General features: G+C 42.0%; 1 protein-coding gene across 8 annotated transcripts in view; it reads left to right on the forward strand.

Moving 5' to 3' along the window:
• RARB (retinoic acid receptor beta) overlaps positions 1-25,122 on the forward strand; it is a 292,148-nt gene that overhangs the window by 264,776 nt on the left and 2,250 nt on the right. For all 8 annotated transcript variants that reach the window (XM_027675409.1, XM_027675408.1, XM_027675412.1 and 5 more), the window contains 4 exons: positions 5,979-6,139; positions 13,645-13,821; positions 20,917-21,121; positions 22,314-22,472. In XM_027675409.1, coding sequence (XP_027531210.1) covers positions 5,979-6,139; positions 13,645-13,821; positions 20,917-21,121; positions 22,314-22,472 — 702 coding nt within the window. The remainder of the gene's footprint in view (positions 1-5,978; positions 6,140-13,644; positions 13,822-20,916; positions 21,122-22,313; positions 22,473-25,122) is intronic.

Raw genomic sequence — 25,122 nt, forward strand, 5'->3', positions numbered from 1 at the left:
AAATGTCATGCTTAAAAAATTAGATTTAAACACAGTAGCTCCTGATTGATTTTTATTGCACTCAGATGGGTACACTGATTGATTATCAACCTTACAAATGTTTAGTACCTTTCTCACTTCTCTAATAATCAGAATAATCTAATTTTCAATGTCATTTAAGTTACCGTATTCAAGGTTATAATAGATCATATTTTTAATAAAACATAGCAATTATGTAATGAATAATACAAAGCTGCAAGGCACAGTTCAGATTCACCTTCCTTAAAAAAAAAAAAATACCACCAGTGGCTGGAAGGGCCAGTGTACGTGAAGGCAGCGGACAGGACGATGTCCTCTGGATTTGTGGTGTGTTCCCCTGTGGTTAAACTGAGGTTCCTGGCGCATGGACTGGGGCGGGTTTGCCATAGCTGAATGTTATTTCTCAATAGGAAACCGGGGGGGGCTTGAATTCTGTAATATATGTGCTTGCTCTGTGCCTGGGGAAAAATGATAGCGTGCCAGGTGCTTATGAAATGTCTTCCATGATTGTTTCTCTGTGCTCCCTGTTAATTTTAATATGTGTCTGTAGAGAGATAGTATCTCACTTAACTTGAGATGTTTTCTCATGGCAAATGTTACCCAACAGCTGACATGGTTGATTTCTCTAAATCAGCTACAAAATATGCAGGTTTCAATGTGTTTTGGTTTTGTAAGCCCCTTGTGCAACTGTGTACTTGCTATTGGCTTTGTCCATTAGAAATGAGAGGTTTGCATTTGAAATGTGCTTTGCCTTCAATCGTTCTCCACACGTCAAAGCCCAGTTTTGGCATGGGAATTTGTTTTAAAATAGTTTCCTGGGTTTTTTTAATACTGAGCTGTTTTGCCTAAAAGAAAACATTATTTCATCTGGAAATCACAACGTAGGAAAATCAGTCTATTTATAACTACCTGGTGTTCTGCATATTTTAATATGTTTGGCTTGCGATTGCACTGCTGTTAACGTGTAGACGGGAGTCTCAGTGTTCTGATTTGATGGCTGTCGGTTTGTCGAGCATTCTTGTGTGGCTTTCAAGGTGGTTATTTTGTTCCTTTACTTACACTGGAGATGGGAAAATCAACCTCTTCGAATTTTCCCATCTCTATGCCTGCTTCCATCAGCTCCTGGGCTTGGGAGCTGCCTGGGATGCTCAGCTGGGTGCTGGCTTTGACCATGGGGTCAGAGAGCCTCGTTCAGCAGCAGAGCAGTATCAGGATTGCTAAGTCTCCCTTGTTTTGAGGTTTTCCAAGGTAACTGTTGGGAAAGATATCCTTATGGAGTGCCATTCAATACCGTTAGCGCGGTTTATTGAAGAGTAATGCATGGTATATGTGGGGCATTGATCCTGGTGGAGCAAACTTGGCATTGGCAATAGGTAAGCATCATGCATATTTCACTGAAATTGTCCACAGCTGCTAACTTGTGCAGAATTAGAAATTTTTTAACAGCTACTTCTGGAATTGGAGAAGCCAGAACGTGAAGGAGCCTTGCAAGGCTTGTGGGTTTCCACCCTAGCAAACAGCTTGGTGCTCCTGGAATCCCCAGCTGCAGTGCTGAGCTTTGGCCCCACTGCCGCGTGTGGCCGCGTGTGGCACCATTTGCCTGCCAAGGCTACCTGGTGTTCGGTAAGGGACAGATGGCTTCCCAGGGGGCAGGAGGGCAGGCGGGAGAGCAAGCCTCTGCCCAGAAGGGAGAACTGGCAGGTCTGCAGTGTTCCTGCCTCAGTTCACCTCCCATTTCTCTTCTCATGGGGGTTTGCAAACAAAAGGAGTCTTTCTGCAAACCTACCTTGCGCCCAGCGCTGTGCAATTACTGACTTGCTCTGTGTGCTTTATGGTGCTTTTGAGGTTTGTTAGCTTAACGAGTAACTTCCAAAATATTTGGGGACAAGAGAAGTGTGGTTTTATAGGAATGTGAACTAACTGGAAGCACTAGTAGTTGTTGCTACAGGAACAAAACCAGTTAACTAGTACACAGAGATCTTCAAAGGTCACAGAGATCTCAGAGAGGCAAAACTGCAGTGATAGCATTTCAAGTCATGAATTTATAGCTGATTAATCATTATAATATATGAAAGGTTCTGTCTGTCTATCTTCTGAGCATCTGGGGAAACACAGGGTATGCAAGTAATTGGAAAAATTGCATTGCAAGCAGCAGGTTCTTCTCCCTTGGAAATGTTTGTGCCACCTTTGACAAAGGAATGTACAAACACTGGTTATTCCATGATTTTACTTGATTATCTAGAAACTATCTAAACCTCTTGAGCTGGATCCCAGACCTTCTTAGGCCAAGCAGTAGCTAAGTTTGGTGGACATGAGGGACTTGTGTTTAAGACTGGCTGATTCCCTGCATTATGACATGCTTGAAATGATCCTGCTCAAGCAGGAGAATTGCTACGTGGTTACTAAATGAGAGCACCAGGGCCCATCACTTCAAGCAGAAGAGGGACAGTGTATCTGAGGCTAAGGAAAAAGTGGCAAACCTGGGCTGAGGAGAACAGATTGAATGGGACAAGAGATGATGTTCTGCCTCTCTACCATCAGGTTAGGGGGTTGGACGTTTGAAGGTAGAGGCTGGTCCTTAAACCTAAGGCAGCCAAAAGTGCCTTCTCCAGCCTGTGAACCCTGCTGCTGCTGCCTGAAGGTTTCTGGGTGTGGAAGTGCAAGTCCTGGCATGTGTGTTGAGGGGACAGGGAAGCTGTCACACGAAGATGGATCGGAGCAGACGTGCTCAGGTGTGGGTATGTGTTGCTGAGCCGTCCAAGCAGCGCTGAGACCTGGCTTCCTCACGTATCAAGATACATCTTTTTTCATTCTCTTTCCCCACACCACCACTTTATCAGTTTGTTTAAGATTTTTTAACTTCGAGAATTTCTCTCAGGGCAAGAGAGCTTACATACTGTCCCCTGTTGGGGGCTCCTAAATAATGCAGCCATCAAGTCAGAATTTAGTGCACGAGTAATGAAATTCATAACCTGAGTTTTCTACGGTAGCATTAACTGTGACACAGATTCATCGCTGGCGTATCATCATTAAAAGGCAGTGGAATTTCATCAGGGATTGATGTGATCATATGCATGTAAAGATCAAGATACAAAAAGGTGTGACTTATGTAATATAAGCATAAGCTGTAATCCAAAATCCTTCCCACATGCGGTGTGACAGTTCCTGTTCCCAGAGCAGTGATGGTTTTTAAATTTACAGGGTAAATGTGTGTTTATGTGTTTTTATTTAACTCTTTTAAACATAGTGTTGTCTTAATCTTTTTCTCTTTTTTGAGTTGAATTGTACTTGTAGCTAAATCTGCTTAATAGTTCAGTGTTATCAAAATTCTTTATACTTTTGGAGCCTGGGTGCACTTTATTACATTTTCTTACAGGGAATATAGAAACACTACTATGTCTAATGCAGTCTTAGTGAATAAAGCAAGAAGATAAATGTTATTCAGGGTTTATAATTATTATAAAAGCTATCCGAATCATATGAGAAAGTTAATGATGAACAAAACTTGTTCTTAGTGTTCAGGATGTGTTACTTCTCCCTTTCCTACCCTTTAATGATTTGCATCCAAAAAGAAAGAGGACAGAGCTGGGCAAATTTGGTGATGAGGGTTGACCAGCAGAGTTCCCCTCTGTTGGCCTTTGGAGGGGACGGGACTTCAGGTACAGCTGCAGAGGGAGCAGTGCTGGGGTAGCACAGGAGCATGGCACAGTTCCTGCCAGAGTTATCTCCTAGTCTGTGGAGCTCTTGGCACCTGCTTTGAAGCCTGGCCTAAATAATGCATTGATCTTCCACAAGGAGTTCAAAGCTGTTGAGGGAAGTAGCTGCTGGGGCCACCTGTTTGGCAAATTTGTCAATCAGCTTGTAGAGCTATAAGTAAATGGGACTTTATGACGAAGGCTTATTGCTCTTTGCAGTTGTGTAGGAGTTTACAGAACTTTCCAAGGAGCTCTTTTATCTCCCAAGTACAGCAGTGATTAGGATTTGCTTCTGAAGTGTAGTGGCAGTTTGCAGCACTTGAGATGTACCTGTCAGTCCTGGATGTTTTTACAATGCAAAATACCATGCTTGTTCTCTGGTCTGGGACCCAGCAAACAAATCAGGGCACTGGCTTTTGGAGAATATTTGTAAAAGGAAGCAGGGGGGATCCAGTCTATCCCCCTAAACCTGGCTACACTGCTAGCATTGAACTTTCACAAGAAGGTGCCTTTTCAATCCACCCTTCCTGGCCTCCTTTGGATCTGTGTTCTCTGAACACCAAAATTCCTGGTGTTCAGGGTTAGGCTTTAATCCAATGGGGTGCTCAGCATCCAAGCCCTGATCCAGGCAAGCACATGACTGATTTCAGTGCAGGTTTGTCGCACAGTTAAAGTCAAGATTATCCCTAAAATATGTGAATGATCTGGGTCAGAGTTCTCTCAGTTGCAAAGTCAAACCTTTAGTAAGAAAACCAGAGCTGTAGATTGCATGGAGTATGTGCCTAATGGCCTCATGAAGGAGAAACGATATTCATCACATCCAATCCTTGTTTTCTATTACATACAGTATGTTATTTCTGTAGATGCCCCTGATGCTGATGCTTTCCCAACCCACTATTTTGTCTGCTCCTTCTGATGATTTGTGGTTCGCTCTGTTGCATGTAGGAAGCAACCACAGAAGATGTGGAGATGGGCCTGGGGAACCCACAGGGGAAAAGAGCTGGCATGGAGGTGGCTCTGTGCTTCCCTCCCTGTAGCACAGATAGATGCACTTTCTGGGGCAGGACAGTACAAATAAGAATCAGCAGATCTTTGGCCATCCAAAAATCCCTGGCTATCCTCACATGTGCCAAAACCCACCAGCCACACCCTCTGAGTTTAGGGTCTTGTTTTAAATATCATGAGGTTTTGAACATTAATAATGTTAGGATTGGTTTTATTTATCCAGTAACATTTAGTCTTCAGGGTGTTTAATATTGACATGGGGTCTCTGGGGAGAGGGATTGATTTTGCTTGGCTTTGTTGTAAAGCCTTATGCATCTGGTTACACTTAAGATGTTAGCTCTAGCTAACAACAAGTCTCTTGATAAAATTCACAATTACTGGCAATACTGTGGACATAGGCTTATCTTCTGGGCACATTTTGTAAAATTAAGCTATTTTCATTAAAAGAACAAAGAGTAGCATGGTGATGGAGCAGCTGTCATATTTTATTACAAAACACAAATATGTGGGAAATCAATTACAGCACGAATGCTGCACGATGCATATTTCCAGTAATCCCCCACGGCCGGGGGAAGGTAGAAGGCTGATCTGAGCACAGAAGCAGATGGCAAGCAACTTTAGATAGCTTCACTGCCATTTTTACTCTTTCAAGTGTTTGTGCTTCTCCTTTGATCTTCAGAACTTGAGTTTAACATGTTTCATCTTCTTTCGTTTACTGTTTTCACATTTAACTTTCCTTTTAAGTAACTTTTGCTTGGTGAAGCTTGTATTAGTATGGGGGTTTGTTGTCTTCCATACTGAGATATTTAAGAAGAAAGACAGTTGCGGTCTTTTTTTAGTGTTGTTCACATCCAATGAAATACCAAATGCATCACTACAGAGAACTTCACCGTTCACCATGCACAGCTGTAGTGATACAGTGAAAAAAATCCGACCTCGCAAAGTTACTGAGACACATCATATATTAAGTTGCAGTAGACTTCCTTGGAAGTTAGATACTGTGGGAATGTGATGGTACCCCCAAAACAAACACTGGTGCAGGTTTGGTTTCATCGTTACCTGTTACATTTAATTGTTAAATTATTCTTAAATAACTAAGCTTGCATTACTGCTCTCTCTGCATATAAAATTTTTCTCTTCACTTAAAATAATTCATGTCTAATATAAAAGCATCTTGCAGTGTTTTGAAATAGAGCAGCAAAAGCAGCATGGGTTGATCTGAATAACCCCATGTGATCTGTATCTCTGCTTTTTCTATAGCTGTCAGAAATGATAGAAACAAAAAGAAGAAGGAACCTTCAAAGCAGGAGTCCACAGAAAACTATGAAATGACAGCAGAGTTGGATGATCTCACTGAGAAGATCCGGAAAGCTCACCAGGAAACCTTCCCCTCACTCTGCCAGCTGGGAAAATACACTACAGTGAGTATGGTTTGAGTCACATACATTCTGAATATGCCTGGAATTGATGTGAGTTTTGGAGGCTTCAGGCATTTTAAATAGATGCAGTAGTAGATGCACTCCTTGCACCTCCTTAGTAATGAAAAAACACAGGTATGTGTGCAAATGCATGCTGGGGAAGAGAAATTGTACTTAACTGTAAGCTTTACTTAGTGCTATCATGAGAGACTGACTGAAGGATTAATCCAGCCAAATGACGAGCTTGGAGTCCATGAGTCAATTACATTCCATCGTTCATTAGAAATTTGTTGGCTTCCAAAGACGTGATCTCTGCTTGTGCGTCAGCAGATTACAACTTTGCAGGTGTAGGGAGTTCTTAAATGCTGCTGGATTACTGGTGATAGTCCCAAAGCTACCAAGGTCAAGGAAAGTATGAAATGTCTAAGTATAAACCAGTTTCCAAATTGCTCATTTGCAGTTTGTTCATACAATCAAAGAATATCCTGAGTTGGAAGGAACCCACAAGGATCATCGAGTCCAACTCCTGGCTCTGCAGAGGACAACCCCAAAAATTACACATCCTTTCTCAGTCTACCAAAATACCACAAAGCAGCAAAAACTTCTGCTGCTTTTAGAAATGAAAAATCAGCTCACCCCATCAAGAAGTTCAGTAATGTGGGAATATCTCCAGAGATGAGTCAGGGAAACCATTTCTTTTCTATATGTATCTATGTTGCTAAGTACAGGGAAGTTCAGTGATAATTATTGATTTCAGAGAAAAGTCAGTGTCAAATTTTTAAATGCAGTAATAAAAGAGATGCTAAAAAGTAACTACTAGGTAATGTTTAGAGCCTTACCAGTGGAGGAATGACTTTGCTGGGTCTGGTCTTGCTGTGGGTTGCAGCAGCACTGACTGTTTCAGAGGGATGTGCAGAAGGTTCTGAAGTAGTCAAGCATGTTCTCTCATTGCCGAGAGCAGGAGTTCAGGAGTGGCATGCCTGGGGCAAGGAGGCACCTGCCTCCATGGTCGTGCCCTTCAGCCCCAGCTGAAGATGTGGAACTAAGCCCCAGAGGCTTTGAGTAAATTTTCTGCTACTGAAACAAACATTAAATTTCTCAGAGTGATGTAGACAAATTCCTGTGTGGCATCGATATTTCACTTTTTTAGCAATCAGGATGCTGTTTTGTGGCATACTCATCTATTTACAAAACAAAGTGCAAGGCTCAAAACTCTCAGGTCTAAGTGTATTTAAGTGCAAGAAAAGCAAGCATATATGGTGTGATGTTAGAAAAAGAAGTGTGTTTTTCATGTTGCTGAAAGTATTTTCACAAACATTTTTCACATTTAATTATGAGACCCATGTAAACTGGTTAGCACTGGAGAAGATGCCTGTCCTCTGCATGCTTTTCTGGTCCTAGTGCTGCTTGGGTGGGATGTAGTCAAAGCAGTCAGTGTAGGCGTGCTGGTAAATATTGCACAGGCAGACCCACAGGGACTAGTGCAGCGTGCGAGGCTGGAAGCTTGGAAGCAGCCAGCTGGTGACATAACTGAAGGCAAAGCTGGAGACAGTGGGACTCACAGTGTGTCTTCAAAGAAATTCCTGGCTTAATGCCCTCCACCCCTCCTCTCTGCGTGTGCTGTTGCATCCTTGTCTTGGAGTGAAGAATCTTCCCAATCTTCCAAATAGGCTGTCACACTCCTGCAAATCCAAGGGTGCCTCTGAGTAAGTATGAAAATCTTTCCAGTTCTAGGACAGTGAGTTTATACCGTGTAGGAGAGATGATTGTATGTCTGCAGCTGGGACATGTAGCCAGGCTGGTACGTGTGCCAGAGTTTATTGCTCCCAGGCTGCCTTGCAAGTGACCTGGTTATCCCAGAGTAACCTATCAGTGTACTTCCCAGCAGGAACGTGTTGTTATGTGCTTACATGTTCTCTCTGAGCTAGCAGAGTGCACTGCAGCTGATGTGATGGTACTGCATACTGGTAATTGCCAAAGATCGTGGAGGGATGAAAGATAAACCTGGGCACCTCTGTGCTTGCGTTAGGTATTGGATGCTTAAGTATCATTAATATTTTAGCTCTTGAAATGATACAAGTGGATGAAATTGGAGCGGGTCTTATTGCGTGTCACACCCACCACTGATGCATTCATCCTTAGGTTCCTTGTGACCCCCATGGTGAGTCTGTGTCCCTGTTGGAATTTCAGAGCCCTTACTGACAGCACCTGGATCTCAGTAATGAACGGGTGAATCTGGTCTGTCTATGGACCACAAGTAGCCATGACCTGACCACACTCTCTCTGAGGCTGGATATTGGTCATTCATATCTCAGGCCAGATCAGACAGCTCAAGGAAAGAGATTTCTTATTTTAGCATTGGTCTGTTGGAAGGCTACAGCAGTAGACTGCTGCACGTGGCCAAGGTCCCTCCAGCTTCATCATAGTTTGGTGCCATACAAGTTTCAATAACAAAATTACACTGGAAGAGTTATTTTTGGCTTACATTGAATCTTTGAGAATGATGCATCTTCCTTCAAAAGCTGCATCAAAACTAGTAGAGGTGGTGCTAAATACTGTCTTCTTACTGCATTCTGATAGTCTCTGTGTGAAATGCAGGGCATTTAAATCTCTCATCTAGCTAAGCTCTGGCAGCCACTCCAGTTTTTTAGGTAGGAATTCAATGTTAATTCATTTTTATGAATGCTGTCTCTGCCCAGATGTGACAGGGACAGAGTACCACTGGGGCTGGACTAAGGGTCATCTTCACCTCCAACTGCCCATCAGCCCAGGATCTGGGAAGAAACCTTTCTGCAATGGTTGAGGATATAGGAGAATCTGGAATGTGGAAGGTGTGTGTGTTGGTCGGAGGAGCACAGCTTTGGTGCTTGGACAACACCACTAGCTGCTGATCAAACGGCAGCACTCTGGCAATAATCTGAGACACTTGAGATAGAGACCAGAAGTCAAATAAAAAGGAGCACACAGCCCTTTTTCTAAATGTTAAGTCCAAGGGGAGCTAGAAACCTATACCACTCTGCTTTTCTTGATAGTAACAATCTAGTACAGGTAGAAAGTTGCCACCAGTCCTGCTTTTATGCCCAGTTCTGCAGGCTGTCAGTCATGAAGCATGGCACTCTCACACTAATGAGCTAACAGATTGCTTTTATAACCTTAGAGTTTTTAATTTAATCCTCTAAGCGAGGGGTGAGAAGTGAGCGTATTGAACCAATGTGGATTCCCTTGAATTTCATTAGCTTTGCACTTGCATACTGGTAGAAACGGTGGATAAAAGAAACTGTTCTGCAAGCGTGGCTTCTGTGTGCCTTTGGCTATGTGAGACTTTTAAAACAAGATTTTGTTTGTTGCTAAAAAGAGCAAAGAATTTTAAGTATAAGAATGTGAAGTAAAAAAGACCTTACAGAGATACAATAAAAAAAAAAAATCTGTTCAGATGTTTGGCTTGCGTATCTGGCTCCTCTCACTCTTGAGTACTGCAGCCTGCGTTTTCCAGAGGGAAAGGTTACATGGTGATATCCCCACCACCACCTATTGTGTGTTTTTACCTGTTAAAAAATGCTTTTGGAGAAGCATTTGCAATTATGTTTTTTTATATCCATCTGCTCTTTAAAAAGAAAAAGTGTCCCTATCTGTAATAATTATCATACTTTGCATAGTTAATAGAAGTCTACTTAAAATAATGGGAGAATAGCACTCATATTAAATTCCCTGGGTCATTTGATTTAATAGTTGCATTTGGTGGGCAGTGACAAGTATAGTTCTGCCAATGGTGAGAATCAGCAAGCTGTTTAAATGTAACGGATTCCAAGAGTCCATCATAAATAGATCTGTTTTATTACTGTCATCCAGGTAAGAGAGAGTGCTGTAGTAATTTCTCTGGAGATGTCATACTTTATAGTATAATTGAGTGTAACTACACTGCTTGTCCCTTGAGACTGGTATTATTTGTAAGTCTACAGCTGTGTTACATCCAGCCTCAAGATACAGGGAGGATAAAACAGAAAATAATTTTGGCTCTGCAGACCCTTGCTGTGGGTTCATCTGGGTTGCTGGAAGTGAGGAGGTTTCACATCTTGGCAGCATTTGGTCCTTTGTAAGTGCTGGGGTTGAAAGTTACATGACTATTGTTCTGTGCCATTGCAGAGGAATATATATCTAAACCTATATATCTATATATAGATATATCTCCTGATGCTGGGACTGAGCAGAAACATGTGCTGTGGTCCTCAGTGAACTTGCTGGAGCTGGAGTGCATTGCTGCTTTTACTAAAGAGGCATCGAGAGTGTTCTTGATTAGGCCAGAGTGCCCCTGTGAGCCTTGTTTCCTTTGTAAAGTGGATTTTAAAGACAGTAGGGATTCTGCTACTGTGTATGTTTCTACCTCATCCCGTATCGTTAATGTGGAGATAGAGCAGCCTGCAATGAAAAAACAAAAATGATGGAAAAAATGGGATCAATTTATGTGGCAAAAATGGCTGTTTAATTGGATTTCATAGCAAGGTTGGGCTTTTCCACTGATAAAGATGCCACTAGGGTGTATTACAGTATTGTTCCACCATATGTGCGCTGGTGCATAGGCCTGAAAAACATGCGAGACTGCTCCTGGAAAAGACACCCAAAAAACTGCTTCAGTAAAATATTCAGGAAAAGTCATAGCATCTGCATCTTTTTCACAGCATGGATAGAGGAGATCCCTAGGCAAATTTAATCAGAGTTTCTATTTCTATTGTGCATTGTTTTAACCCCGTGTTTTATTGTTCAACCTCTGCATTGATTTTGAGTTAGTTTTGGGGTTTAGATATTGAGAAATGCTGCTAAAAATTCATTTTTTTTCTGTGACACTTGCATTGATGTTTGTTAACAGATAGAATGTTAAAACTCTTTGCATTTGTAGCATGTCAAAGATAATGTGTAAACCACATTAGCTCCAACACTGAGGGATCTGGCACCCGGCATAATAAAACATCTGGTTATTTTGAATTTTATATTTTATATTTTATAAACTGCCCCTTCTCTTCAGTTTGCATAATAGTGAGTTAGATTTACATTTGTTAAGGTGGCTATGCATTACTCTTAATAGAAGACACGTCAAACTTCCCATCTCCAGCACTGCAGCATGATAAAGTAACCTCATATGATACTGATGAAGATTTCGTTCACACTTGCTGGTTTCATGCAACGTCTTTTTTTCCAGATGGATACCCTATTGTAAAATGATTTCCTGCTTTAGGCTCTGCTTTGTGTAGCTCTCCGCTATGCCATCTTTCTATGAACTGGATAAACTGCCTATTAAATTTAATTACAGCCTGAATGACTGCACATCTTGATCTTATTTTTCCTCCAATGTACTGTATTTCACCAAGGTCCTTGAGGATGAAATAAAATAAATCTGAGGGATGCATACTCCAGTAGCCAAAAGAAATGTTTCAAAGGGCATTACAATGACTGTTAACCCATTAGTTTTGGACCATTTTGAAGGCAATTCTTTAGGTTTAGCATTATAAAGACATTTTCTTCTATTTTTTCTTCTGTCATTTAAAAAAAACCAAAACAAAATAGAGTATGTTCCCAGAATAAAAATTCAAATAGAAATGATGAAATTAATTTATTATCCCTTAAAAAGAGGGGTAGCAGGAAAGAACACGTATTCTGCTTTGAACTGTTCAGCATGATTAGCATATATTTTTGCAATTAGGGCATAATGTAAATATTACTGGCTTGAATCTCCACCCTGTTCCAAGTGAGAGGGAATGTTGGGCTGGCAGTGCGTCAGGACTTTCGTCTTTGCACCTGATGGTGGTGGTGTCTTGTGAAGGCAGCACTAGGAGGGGATGCAGAGCTTCACAGCCAAACTGAGCTCACTCGACATGCCCTCATCAACCTCTTCCAGCCCTGTGTCCTTCCTGTGAACTGAAGAAAGCTGACAAGATGATGGCTTCCCTGGTTTCCAAGGAGTTGGACGTCCTCCCCATCAGTAGTGGTAGTGGCAGGCTCACTGGAGATATTTCCTCCAAGGAGGTGTGATCTATGTAAATTGAATGCTTTTTGATGGCTATTTAATCTGCCATGTCTGTTAGACTTTTAGGTTGAGACTCTGCTCATTTAACTTTAATTTTAAAGTTAATTTAACATTTTAACTTCAACCAGCTAAGACTGAGGCAGCTGATCACATCAGCTTTGTCAGCAGCTGGGGAGAAAACACTGTCTGAGGGGATTTTCCTTTGCCTGCCTCAAGCACCTATTTGGAGTAGGAGGGCCTTTTTTTGATGGTACCTCTCTTTCTTGGTTAGTCAACAAGGTCAGATAAGAAGTGGAAGGGAGAAATTGCCTTTGGTTTTCTGTGGCTGCAGCTCAACACCTTTTTCAGATTTGTTACCAGCATATTTTTACAGGTAAAACTCCTCTTGCAATGAAGAGGAGATTACCCAGAAGCTGAAGGCAGCTGCAATGTACACTAAACTTGGTGGCTCATGAAACAGGGAAAGGGGACATCATCATGCTGACTGCATCCTAAACAGCATTGGATCAGATGCTGGCAAAATGGGAATATGCTGCACGCAAGGGCAGGAGGAGAGGAGCTTTGGGTATTTCAGAGCTCCGTTGTTACCTGTTCCTTGTGACTCTGTGGGAATCGTGGGTGGATCGGGATCAACTCACCAGGTCTCTTCATGACACCGGCTGTTGTTGGGCTAGTGTCAAATGGGTCACAGCAGCTTTTGAGTCAGCTGGTTCTTGGCTGACACATTCAGCTTTTTCAAGGGTTAAGTGGTTATTCTGAATGTATGAAAATGTGAGTTTAATCACAAACTTAACACAAGTTTGCTATGCATCCTAGCAAACTTTTTGATTGAGATAGATGAATATATAGAAACAGTCTCTGAAAGATGCCACTGGAATGTCCTCGTAACACTTCAAACAGTGTCAGATGCACCATCAAATAAGCATATAGCATTCGTCAGCACACATGGGGTTTTTCTTAACATCGTATAAAGAAATGCTCTGTAAGTCACGGGAGACCATAGCTTCAGAAAGCTGTTGCAGAGCCACAGAGCAGATAAATTAAGTAGAACTAATTTGGTAAGACCTTAAGTATGTGAAACTGTGTTCCGAATATTGTGCTGCTTTTTTCAGATGGGGACCCAATATTCTTCTTCCACTGTTCATTTATATTTTCTGGGGTACAACTGTAAATTGTCTTTCTCAATGCACTTATTATATAATGGCAAGGAAGAATAATGATGGTGGCATTTGGAAATGTTTAAGTTCATTTGTATTCCGTGTACAGATGGCCTCTGCAATCATAAGTAACAGAGAAATATCCAAGGAATTTTCAGGCTATTAATCCAAGTTTAAAACCACCAACATCCCAACAGCAAGCTGCAGAAAATGCCTGGAATGTTAATAGAAAGTACTTCTGGAAGGAAAACTTGGTTGTTGTTTCCTTCCCTTGAAAGCCGCTTACTGAAAGGGACATGTTGATTTATGGTGCCTTCTGTCTGTCTTTACAGAACTCCAGTGCAGATCATCGAGTTCGACTGGACCTTGGGCTTTGGGACAAATTCAGTGAACTTGCAACAAAGTGCATTATTAAAATAGTGGAATTTGCAAAGCGATTGCCAGGCTTTACAAGTTTGACCATTGCAGACCAAATAACTCTACTTAAAGCAGCCTGTCTGGACATACTGGTAAGTATTTTTAACGTTATTGTTCTCTTACTAATGTGTTTTCTATTCTTCTTTTTACTGTAATTGACAGGGAGAAGGGGTCAAATACTGCCCAGGCCTTATGGTTGCAAAATTGAACTTACCAGGTAGTCAGGAGTGGACTCTAGCACACCTACAGAGGTGTGTTATATGGGATTAAATTGCTTTTCAAAATGAGTCCTTACAGTTTGTGGGTCTCAGTAAAAAGGGCATGTTGTGGTATGTGGCAGTAACTTCTGCCAGCATACCAGTGCTGCAGACAACTGCGAAAGTGGCCGCTGTACAGATTTTAGCTAAATGTAATTTAATTTTAAGTAGGCAAACATACAACCTGCAGGAGGAAACTGTGCAGGTGAGCTGGGAGTTTTTCTCCAGACCTTGCCTTGCCACTATGTCAAGGCAAGCTGTCTTCCTCTCCCTTTGTCTCCAGTTGTTTCTGTCACACTGACCTTCAGAGAAGCCCTCTGGGATCTCAGCATTTCCTTATCAAGACCTTAGAGGTCTTCAGTCTTTTAGTGGCGAATATGCTTCTTATTATTGGTTGTAGCAATAACTTTCACAAAACAGTATTTTCAATGTAAACTTATTTTAAATGTTTCCTTCTGACCACAAACCTTCAGGTCTTCATTAAGTCAAGCATGGCTAGCCAAGAAGCCCATCGTAGGATGGCTACTGTAGATACATTTTTGGCATGACACAGGCGTTTAAACTACAGAATTTGAAGTTGAAGTAATTAATCTTGGAATTTCTAAAAGTGCATTGCTTCAAACAGGATCATGTTGAGGTGGATGGTAACTGCTGTGACCTTTTCCTCTTGTTTTGTCAAAAACTGTTTGGAAAAATCGGATCAAGAGAGGACATTGATGAAGGAGGAAGAGGGGTAGGAGAGGGGAAGGGATATTGTTGTGTGGCCTATAGAAAAAGGGAAAGTAGAGGTTGCTCTGCCATGCTTGAGAGTCACCTCTTGTTGTTCTCGTGCTTATTCAGACTTGGCCATCTCATTGTTAATGAGAGTGGTCCCTCTGTGGGGCAGGGCCATTCGTTACCAATTGCACTGTATCACCAGCTCTGCGCTGATCAGACACTGTTACGTTCCCCTTACACCGAAAGGCAGATGGTAATCAATAATCTGAGTGTATTCTGCCAGAGATAGGGGAAAGGAAGAGCTTTGTGCTTTGTTGTAACCAGTAACAAATAGCTAATACAGAAACTACCCCAAAAAGGTAGGGAAGAGCCAAGACATAGCAAGAATCTGCACATCTAAACTCTTTACCCCTAAAACTTCAGCCTTAAAGCTGCCGCCCTCTGTTTGCTTGTGCCATGCCCTGGCTCCATAGCTGCTGGAAAAAAAATACCCTAATTCTGTAATTGCTCAGTATCCTGCAAGCTCCTGGTACTCTTTTTGGAATGAGTAGTGGGAGCTTGCCCTGGGAGCATGCACAGCCCTTCTTGCACAGGGTCCCCTTAGCAGCTCCACTCAGTGCTTCCATCCCCAACACCAGCTGGGCGGTACCAAATATTGAGGAGAGCCTTTCTGTTTGGGATTTTATCTGAAGTGCCTCGATAAAGGCACTTCACAGCCTTTGATCAAAGTGATTAAATAAAAGCCTAATTGCCAGAAAAGAGAATGAAGCAGGTGATAAACGGTGACTTTATTTCAACTAATTAATGGATAGAAAAGGTTGATTCTTCAATACAATTCACCCCTTTTACTTTGTCGCCATGTGACAACCTTCAAGCTCTAGTTATAAACTTTATTGAGGCCTGTCACTCCTGATCACCTGCTTGTTCTCTTTTTTTATTTTCACAAAGCCAGAGAAGGTGACACATCTGAATGAGCAGGGCATAGCGAGCGCCATAGCTGCCCACAGCAGGGAGGAGCTGAGGCTTTTACAAAAACAGGAATAGATTCGATGTGGTTGCTGCAAATAGTCCTAAGTTTCCTGTGTGACGTTTATGTAAACTTTATGTGTCTATTTTATGTGCTGCTTAAAAAGAAAATGGGATAATTACCATGACACAGTAATGCGTACTGCGCGCGCTGCCTGTGAAATGCTGTATCCATTAAACCCACATCACCTGTGCATAATCAGAATTGCAGTGCCTCTCTCTATCTTTATTTAAGCTAGACTTCGGTACTGGAGCAGTGTTTTAATAGCACGTATTTTCCCCCCAACAAGCCAGTTGTCCTAGTTATGAGTGTTTCAAATGTTTCATTTGGTTGTGCCTTGAGACGCGGAGCGAGTGCTGTTTCACCTCCTGCTGCATGAGCACCTGCTTCCAGTGTTGGCCTGTGGGCTGCTGTGTGAGTACTGCCGAGCAGGGCCATGAGCCTCACCAGTGTGCACTCATGATCCTGATGCTGTGCAATTCCCTGGGCATGTTCCCAGAGCTGCTGCACACAGGAGGATCAGCGTGAGGCTCCCAGGTAGAGTGGCCAGGCTTCCCTGCCAGCAGAACCTTGGCTTCACTGTCCACCTGCCCTTAAGCACCAGCTATGGGGAGTCTTAAGCATTTACAGACTGTGCTGAGGGCACTGCTCAGCTGTTTCCTGTGGCTGTGGATGCTTAAGCCCCTCTTAGGCTGACAAGGGAGATGGTGGCAGAAGCTCAGTCAACTCTGCTGGGTATGTGCCAAAGAATTGTTTTATATACAAACAAACAAAAACTCTGGAAGGGAAATAACATCAAGGTTTGCAAGGCAGCTGGAGGCGCCAGTTGAGGATCGTGGAATTTATATCTGCTCTGGTTCCAAAAGTTTCAGGGATAACTATTACTAAAATTCAGTCAGTAACCCTCGTAAAAGCGAGTGCTTCTGTCTGCTGGTACACTGGCCCAGCAGCAGTCAAGCATCCCCAGCGTCACTGAGCTCTGACAAAATGAATGTGGAAAGGGTCCAGAGTCCAGCCTGTCTTAAATCCAATGGATAAAAACTGGAGAAGTCCTTGAATGCTAATCCTTAATGATGTAATTCTTGCTTTCTGTTGTAAAACTCTTGTGTGTTAATGTTAGGAAGGCATTTGTGTGTGCAGAACAACCTGTGCTCATGGGGTTTGGCAGCACCATGCGGCATTGTTGTTTCAGAGTCACCTGTCTGGGTTTCTCCTCTCAGGGAACTGTCCCAGCTAGCTACGGCAGCTAATGTCTAACAACATGATTTCTTAAAAAAAAAAAAAAGACCCAGCTTGCTTGCCTTACTTGATCTGTTTAAAATGGGTCACAATTGTGTGGTAGCAACAATTTTGTAAACACAGCTTTCTGTGTGACTTTGGTTTTGTGCCTCTGGTAGGGTTTTCGTTTTGTACTTTATAGCTGGCTCACAGGAACCCCTAATGCTTTAATATCTAAATATTCCTTAAAACAAAGGGTCCTTTAATCACAAGGAAGAACCATATTTATGGCTGCAAGTGGCATTTGAGAGCAGAGTGACAACTAAAATACTTGGCTTTGTTACAAAATCTAAACAACATTGAGGACATTAGGAGTTCAGTTTAAAATGGAGAAAGATACCGTGCTTTCTTATTCTGAAGTGCTGATGTTTCCCATATGTTCTTCAGTGAATATGAGTTTGAAATCAGCTTCACTTTGACACTGGAAGTTTGCCCAAGAACAGTTTAGCAGCGAATCAGCAATATCCACGGCATTTTGCAGATTTTGATGAAGAACACAAATAAAAAAAAAAAAGAAAAACACCATTCCAAATGATCTGTCTTAGAGTTTAATAACAGCGTGTTGTGGGATAATGTCAAAGGAATGCAGGGGAAACCTGAGACCAAATTGCTGCAGTCAAGCTGAGTGCATTGCTGAAAACACATAGTTGATCTTCAGCTGTGCCAGTGCCCAGCAGAGCCACTCAGGGTACAAAGAATTTGGGGTACAAAGGCCTGAAGTCTGCCTTTTGCAAAAACCTGTCCTACTTGCTGCCTGAGCCTGGAAGTAGCTAAATCCCATGGGATCTCCATGTTATAATGATGAATTTTGCAAGGCCTTGAGGTCCCTTTCTGTGCATGCGCACAGAGGCTGGCTCAAGGCTGAATAACCTAACCCCAAATTCATTCCTGATGAGGATCCAGCCTGGAAGTCTTTCTCTGCATTAGCCCTGGGGAGGCAGTGATCTGGTAGCTCTTTGCTGAGCACCCCTAGCATACACCCCCAAAAGAAGTGGGGCTTATGGCTCTAGGAGACAAGCACAGGGAGCCAGCAGCCTGTTGTATGGTGGGAGGCCTCTGGGTTGTTTGGGATCACCACTCCAGGGCACTCCAGTCCCTCTGGACTGTGAGTCTCTGGGCAGTGAAGCGCTGGCAGCTGGTGTCCAGACTTGCTGTCTGAGGGAGGATCTGGAGGATCTGTATTTGCCAGCCCTGCTTGGGCAGCTGCTGGGAAAGCTGCAGGCAGCCTTCAGAAAACACCACAGCATTGCCCAGTTTAGCTCCAAGTCCTGCTCTACTAATTTGTTGGGCTGGGAGTCCTGAGGGTATGGAGGGGAGGAGCTCTTGTTGCTAAGGCTCATCAATTAAAATAGCATTGGAATAAAAGGGGCTGCCTTTCCCCCTGGCCAAGCTGAGGGAAAATCAGTACCAGGTAAGAAGTTCCTTGTTCTTCCAGAAGTTGGATACTTGATCATTGCCAGCCACACACCCTTACTGGAAGGCAGCTACTGTATGTGCAGGCCTCAGATAGGAAGAGATGCACTCCAGTTTCTCTTTCATGCCATTAGAGAAGGAAACCAAGTAATCTTGCTTTTCACAATAAATATGCAGTTTTCAATCCTCTCTTTTCTTGAAAACAATATATTCTCAATGTTTCTTCTTGCTATACAATCTTTTAATGATTTAAAAGGGCAACCCACAGTGAACTTCAAGAGAGAGCACAGCCAGAGGTTACTGGCAGTGCCAAATGTGGTAAACATGCTGCCTCTAATTGACAGGATGCCTTGCTTTATAATGTTAATTTTTGCTAATGATACTGAAATACGCATTGGCTATTATATAAAACCTTTGGAGTAACCAGCAGCCTTTTAAGATTACTTATATTAGTGGGGAATTTGTGGTCATTGAAGAATTCAAGTCCTCTGTGTTTGTGCCTCTCTTGGTCATTGATTTAAGTAATGTCAAGAACTTACTCTAATTCAGGGGTAAGGAAATTATGTGAAACCACATAGAGATTCAGTGATTCAGTGTATACTCACAACGTGGACAAGATTATTGCTGGGATAGAAAATAGTTGAAGATCCTTCTGCTGAAGTACACCCTTACCAAGGAACCCAAGAAGAGAAATACAAGCTTCCCTATAGGTTTCTTACAGACAATGTCCTCCTCATTCTCCTCCCTGCTTATTTGGAGCGGTGTTGCCAGGCAAAGATGAAAGTGGGAGAACCAAGCCCAGACTGGTCAGCTGCCAAGTGCTGGGGCCTCTGACTCAGAGCCTCGGCAGCTATAGGAATAATTAAGTTCTCCCAGTGCTCACTTACATTCATGTAAATCTTTTTTGTTGAATCTTTAAAACCAAGTAGGATGGCTGTATGGGAAATAAATACAGTCAAGCCCTGAAAAAACACAGCTGTAGTCTTAGCTCAGCTAATCAGCTAGATTTCAGAAAGGTTTTACTTTAGTTTAGTTTAGGGATAAGCCTTCTCCCACCTCTGATTGTTTTAAACATTAAGCATTGATATATATAACAGAAATATGTCAACATGATGGCCATCTCTTTTATTTGATCCTTAAGGCAGTGTTCATTAATTGCAGCTGTACAAATGATCCCATGCCGTAAAGAGTCTATCATAGGACACATCCTGGGTTTGCTCCAAGAGGCAAAAGCAGTTCATGCAGGCACTCACTCTCTCTGGCCACGCTGCCACCTCCGCTGTGACAGCACTCTTGCGCTGTGGTTACCCCAGAGGCATTTACTAACAAAATGCAGAGCATCCTCGGTGTTTTATTCATGTGTTTTGCATTCCTCCCGTGTCCAGTTAGAGGTGTGAATCCCCATCCTCCCCTCGAACGCTCTTTCATCTGGGGTCAGCACTGGGTGGCTGTTGGCATACAAGCAAACTTGCCAAAACCAACACTGCCTGGGCTTGCGCAGGAATGGACGGCACTGTCAGCAGGGGGAAGATAGGCTTTGCACCAGGCAGGCAGGGTGTACCACTGCCCAGGGCTCCAGAGGGGGAAGTACCAAAGCCTGCAGGAGGGCTGGAGGCCAGTAGGCTGGTGAGGAGGTTTGGTGCTATAGCACATGCAAGTAAGAAACAATATAAAAGAAGAAAAGCTGGGCCAACTCCTCTGGCTGGGCTACCCGTAGGCCTGTGCGCTGCCATCGAGAGGTTCAAAATTTGATAATCCGCTCAGGTATGAGTTCCCAGGCTGACAAGGCAAGCAGTGCTCCAAAGAGACTGTACCTGCAGCTGCTGGGGAGATGGAAGGTTTTGCACAGCTCTTCAGGAAGCGCTCGGATGGGGTGGTGTTCCCACAGCAGTGTTTGCATGTCTGCTCTCGCAGAAGAGGGAAAGGCACCCAAAGCACAAGTTATGTTCTGCCTCTTTTGGCAGCTCACAGCTGTCCACACTCACCACAAAGCAACATTGTCCTTGCCAAAGACACAACCCAGAGAAGCACTGTCATGAAAAACTGGTCCCCAAAATTGATGAGATATGCCTGTGTTCAAAGAGGTGAGACACTTTTAAGATCTTGTTGGATCAGATCAGCAGTGCAGTAGCATTTTATAATTAGGTGCAAGTGGCAGGCTAACTAAAGAGCTGTTTAGGTGCATGTTATGGTAATGTTAGTGACCTGAGTGGTGAGAATTGCAATGAAGCTTTGATTATTTCATAACTAGGGGGAAATTTCTGTTTTTAAATTCCTGTTACTAAAAAATACCCATAGTCTATAGAGTATATTTAAGCTGTACCAGACAAGTTTTGTGCTACCAGAACTGAACAAACTGGTGTTTGATTTCAGATTGTTTTGATGTGACCAAGTACTGCAGTTCCGTGGAGTCATTCGCCACATCAAGAAAATGCAACAAACCTCTCATGGATTAAATTCTTCAGATTTCATTTTTCTGTTTTATCCTTCCACAGATCCTTAGAATTTGCACAAGATACACACCAGAACAAGACACCATGACCTTTTCAGATGGCCTTACCCTAAACCGAACTCAGATGCACAATGCCGGATTTGGCCCGCTGACTGATCTCGTGTTCACCTTTGCCAATCAGCTCCTGCCTTTGGAAATGGATGATACAGAAACGGGTCTCCTTAGTGCCATCTGCTTAATCTGTGGAGGTATCGTACAGCATAAACTCAGATGCATTTGAAAAGGACAGACATGATAAGATCTTCATATATGTTTTACATGTTTTGCTTTCCTTTACTTAAACATGTATATATATTTGTAACATATAAGCTACTTAATGCTTAGGGCTTGTTTTCTGCTGGTGATAGTTATTCGTTTTGTTATTGATACTTTAAAAAAATGAATTGAATCATTCTGTCAAGCAACCAGTCCTATTATTTGCCTGACAAAGGACACTAAGATATCTCACAGAATGGTGGGGTTGGAAGGGACTTCTGGAGATCACCTGGTCCTGCTGCATTTTTTGCTAAGTGGTATGTGGGTACCTGTATGAATGAGCTTTCTTAGAGCAAGATGCCCAATAACAAGGTTTTACTCATAAATATAATTGTATGCCTTTGCATTAGTTACACTTACATGGATGTCGTTGGTGATAACTTTCTTTAGAAAAAAAATGTATTATACTTCCAAACTGGAGCTGATTACAACTCAAAAAAATTCGTGGTTTTAAAATACAAAAAGCGAAGTCTCAGATAATTTTCAAAATCCTCTGTAAGTTTCTGTTAGTTTAGCCACCTGGTCTCTCTCCTCCTTTGCAAAATCTGGACTAGCAATAGAAGCACACGTTGTCTAGTTGTGCCATTTTGTTGAAATACAAACTGGGTGCTACTAGTGAACGTTTAGAAAACAACACTTTGTTGGCAGCGGCCCTTTAGTACAAAATCATTTCAATTTTATGTGTCTCTAACTGTAACCCATCAAAAACATTGATGGGTTCCGAGATGTCAGTGATATGTGACTGGTGCATCCTGGTTTAGGGGGGACATTTGTTGTCACTCAAGCCAGCACTGCCATCTGCTGATACCTGATGGTAACTCACTTTATTGTAGCAGTGATAACAAAAATTAGCTGTAATCTCTATGTATATCTGGGTAGCTTATCAGTTCATCAAACACATATAGAATTAATTCCAAAATATTGTTGCAGCAGGGTGTTTTCCCCTTGGAGAGGAAGGTACAAGAGCAAACTGGTAATTCTTGTTTCAGAAAGCCATGGTTTATCCTTTTCCTATGGAATGCTCACTGCAGAGTGTAGGTTTTTAAGTGGCAAAACTGTGATTTGCAGTTTGTTTAAAAAAATAAATACTTAAAATCAAACGAGTGATATGACACTTTTCTACAGATCGCCAGGACCTTGAAGAACCAATGAAAGTGGATAAGCTTCAGGAACCCTTGCTTGAAGCACTGAAAATTTATATCCGAAAGAGACGACCCAACAAGCCTCATATGTTCCCAAAGATCTTAATGAAAATCACAGATCTTCGTAGCATCAGTGCAAAAGGTACAGTGCCTCCTAATAACTCAGCAGTAGTGGCCCCCTTGCATTTCAAAGGAAACTGTCCTAGAGACCTGGGTTGCTATTTTTTTTTACTACAACTGAGACAGGTCCTTGTGACATTTCTCTTCCTGTCTCTTTTATGTAACTCCTGCCTTTACATTGGTTCTACTTTAAACATACATGGTGCTATGTTCTTCAACTGACAGTGAAAATGATGTTGTAGGTGTAAGTAGGTTAACAAATCATTAGCATGAACTCTTTGTTAGTCATTTTAAGATAAAACCATGAATAAAACCTTTATTAATGTTTACAGGGGGGTTCGGATCAACATGCACTTTATATCACTAATGGCTTTCTAAAAAAAAGTTTGGTTACAGGCTGCAACCTGCAACCAAAATTCCCCTAAACTGTGGTTTGAGGTATTGAAGATTTAGAACTGCTTTGATCCAGGATTTTGGAGATTCAACCCCCTAATCTGAACTAACCATGCCTAAATGTGGATCTAACATTTTGTGTAGTCTTGTATGTGATTGATTGATCCTGTGAAACACACACAGTCTAAGTGCTGTCACATACATTCTCTAAAGCACAGGTGTGTGTTATTCACAATCTGAATACAGAGGGTAAAGTGTAACAATCCTTATTTTTATGGTGGCTGATGCAGTTCCACAACAGATTTGCTATCCCTGCTAGATAAGCAAGCACACAAGCTTGTATGTACAGGTACCTGCATAGCTATAGGTTGGACTTATGCTTTTGAAAAGATTACTGATTTCATTTCATATGGTTTGGGGGAAAACTTCAGGGAAAAAAAACCCCAGTAGTCAATTCATTCAACTAAATAGACTTCTTTTACGTTGAAACATAAACTGTTCCACTTTAAACAATACATATCCAAGTTAAAAGATTAAGTTATAGGTATGTTTATAAAAACAAGTGAGCAATTTAATTGGAGTGATTAGAACCAAAAGAAGTAACTGGGAAGAAAAACACCAGAGCTGGAAGCAAAAGTATCCTGAAAAGGAACCACTTACCAGGTTATCTAAAGCTTGCAGTTTACCCTTAAGTAAAGCAAGCTCCATCCAACTGAATCTATAAAATAAACTTAGAGCAGTATTGAGCTATAAAAATATTTAGGGGAGCCCTTTCATTCTGCTGTTCTTTCGTGTGGGAAATCCATTTCCACTTTCCTGCTTCTTCACCAGAGCCTCAAGAACACTACTCTTGTGTCTTTATATTCAATTCACAAGAAAGGCTTCTTTTCATTCTGACATAAGTATTTAACTTTAATTATATCATTAATGTTTTATAGTAGAACTAAATCATACCAAAGGATGGTGATGTCCTGGAGGGGTGGGTATGTCCTGAGTTTCATTTGAAAAGATGTACATTAGACAATAATGCCTTTGGATGGTACATGATCCCTGAAAGCAATTACCAAAGAAAGCAAGAATATAAAAGAGTGAGAATGTCTCCTTATCCTGGTGTTCCTGACACAACTACCTTCTTCTGTGGTATTAGAGGTATTGTGACTAAAGGATGAAGTGTTTGTGGGACTGAAGCAAGGCAGTGCTGAGTTCATCTTCTGAGTTCTCTTATCCCCAAATTAAATTGGAAGTCTGCGACACCTGAAAAATTTCTCTGGCTCTACACTGGAATAACCACACAAACACCTTACTGCACCTGACATAACAGCAGAAAGCAGATGTTTAACATAGCCAAAATCAGTTCATCAGCACTGCTCTGACTATGGTTGGTTGTCAGAGAAGCTCTCAGCATCATTCTGTATTAATTTCTTTCCCATTACAGAGCTTGTCTCTTTGTTCCTAACAGTTACTTAAGAGACTTTTAAATCAGCATTAATTTGGAAGGTTGGTCGTTGCCTTTGTAGATGATTTTTTTGATGCTCCTCATTTAAAGCATGAACGTAAGTGCTGCCTTGCAATCTGGAGTGACCAGTGTGCTCTCCAGCGTGTACATTACAACAGCCATGGATAAGTAGAGTATTTTCAAAGGTAGTCTCTTCTGGAAGGGTTCTTCAATAACCGGACTAGTTTCTCTTTAATATTTTTTTGTTCTTCATGCCTTCTTGTTTGAAAAGCTCAGGTTCCTCCTCCATTAGATTCAATTTTAAGATGATCAAGGTTCCTATGCAACACAAATGCTGTGGTTTATGGCCATAAATTGCTTGATGTCCTGATAAGAAAATTCTTTTTCCCCATCAGTAGCAAAATACGTAAAGCACATTCATGCCTCAGTGTAGAACCAAATCTTTGCTCTACATCACTTTATTTGAAGTGTAATTTCAAAATGCTCCTGTCCTCTCTGCGCAGTAGCTGAATGGTGATTAACGTTGCTTTTGCCTAGTGGTGTAGAGCAATCGCCACAGCTGAACCCTCCTGCCTTACAGATCAGGTTTTTCCCAGAACAGCATTTATTGTTCCTGAGAAGTTTTGTCCATCCAGCATTTAAGGATTCCGATGGTTGCAGTAACTTCTTCATCCCTACACAGTTTCCTCAGTGCTGCCTGCCCAGTGTCAGGCAGGCTCTCAGCTGTTTTTAAAATGGAGGCTGTGCCGTGAGGGAACAGAGCAGTGTCTGCCTGTCCTTTTCAAGAACACATGGTAGGAGCATCAGGCACTATTATGAGACT

This window comes from Neopelma chrysocephalum, unplaced genomic scaffold (genome assembly GCF_003984885.1).
Source record: "Neopelma chrysocephalum unplaced genomic scaffold, ASM398488v2 Primary Assembly neopelma1_26, whole genome shotgun sequence".
Taxonomy (NCBI): Eukaryota; Metazoa; Chordata; class Aves; order Passeriformes; family Pipridae; genus Neopelma; species Neopelma chrysocephalum.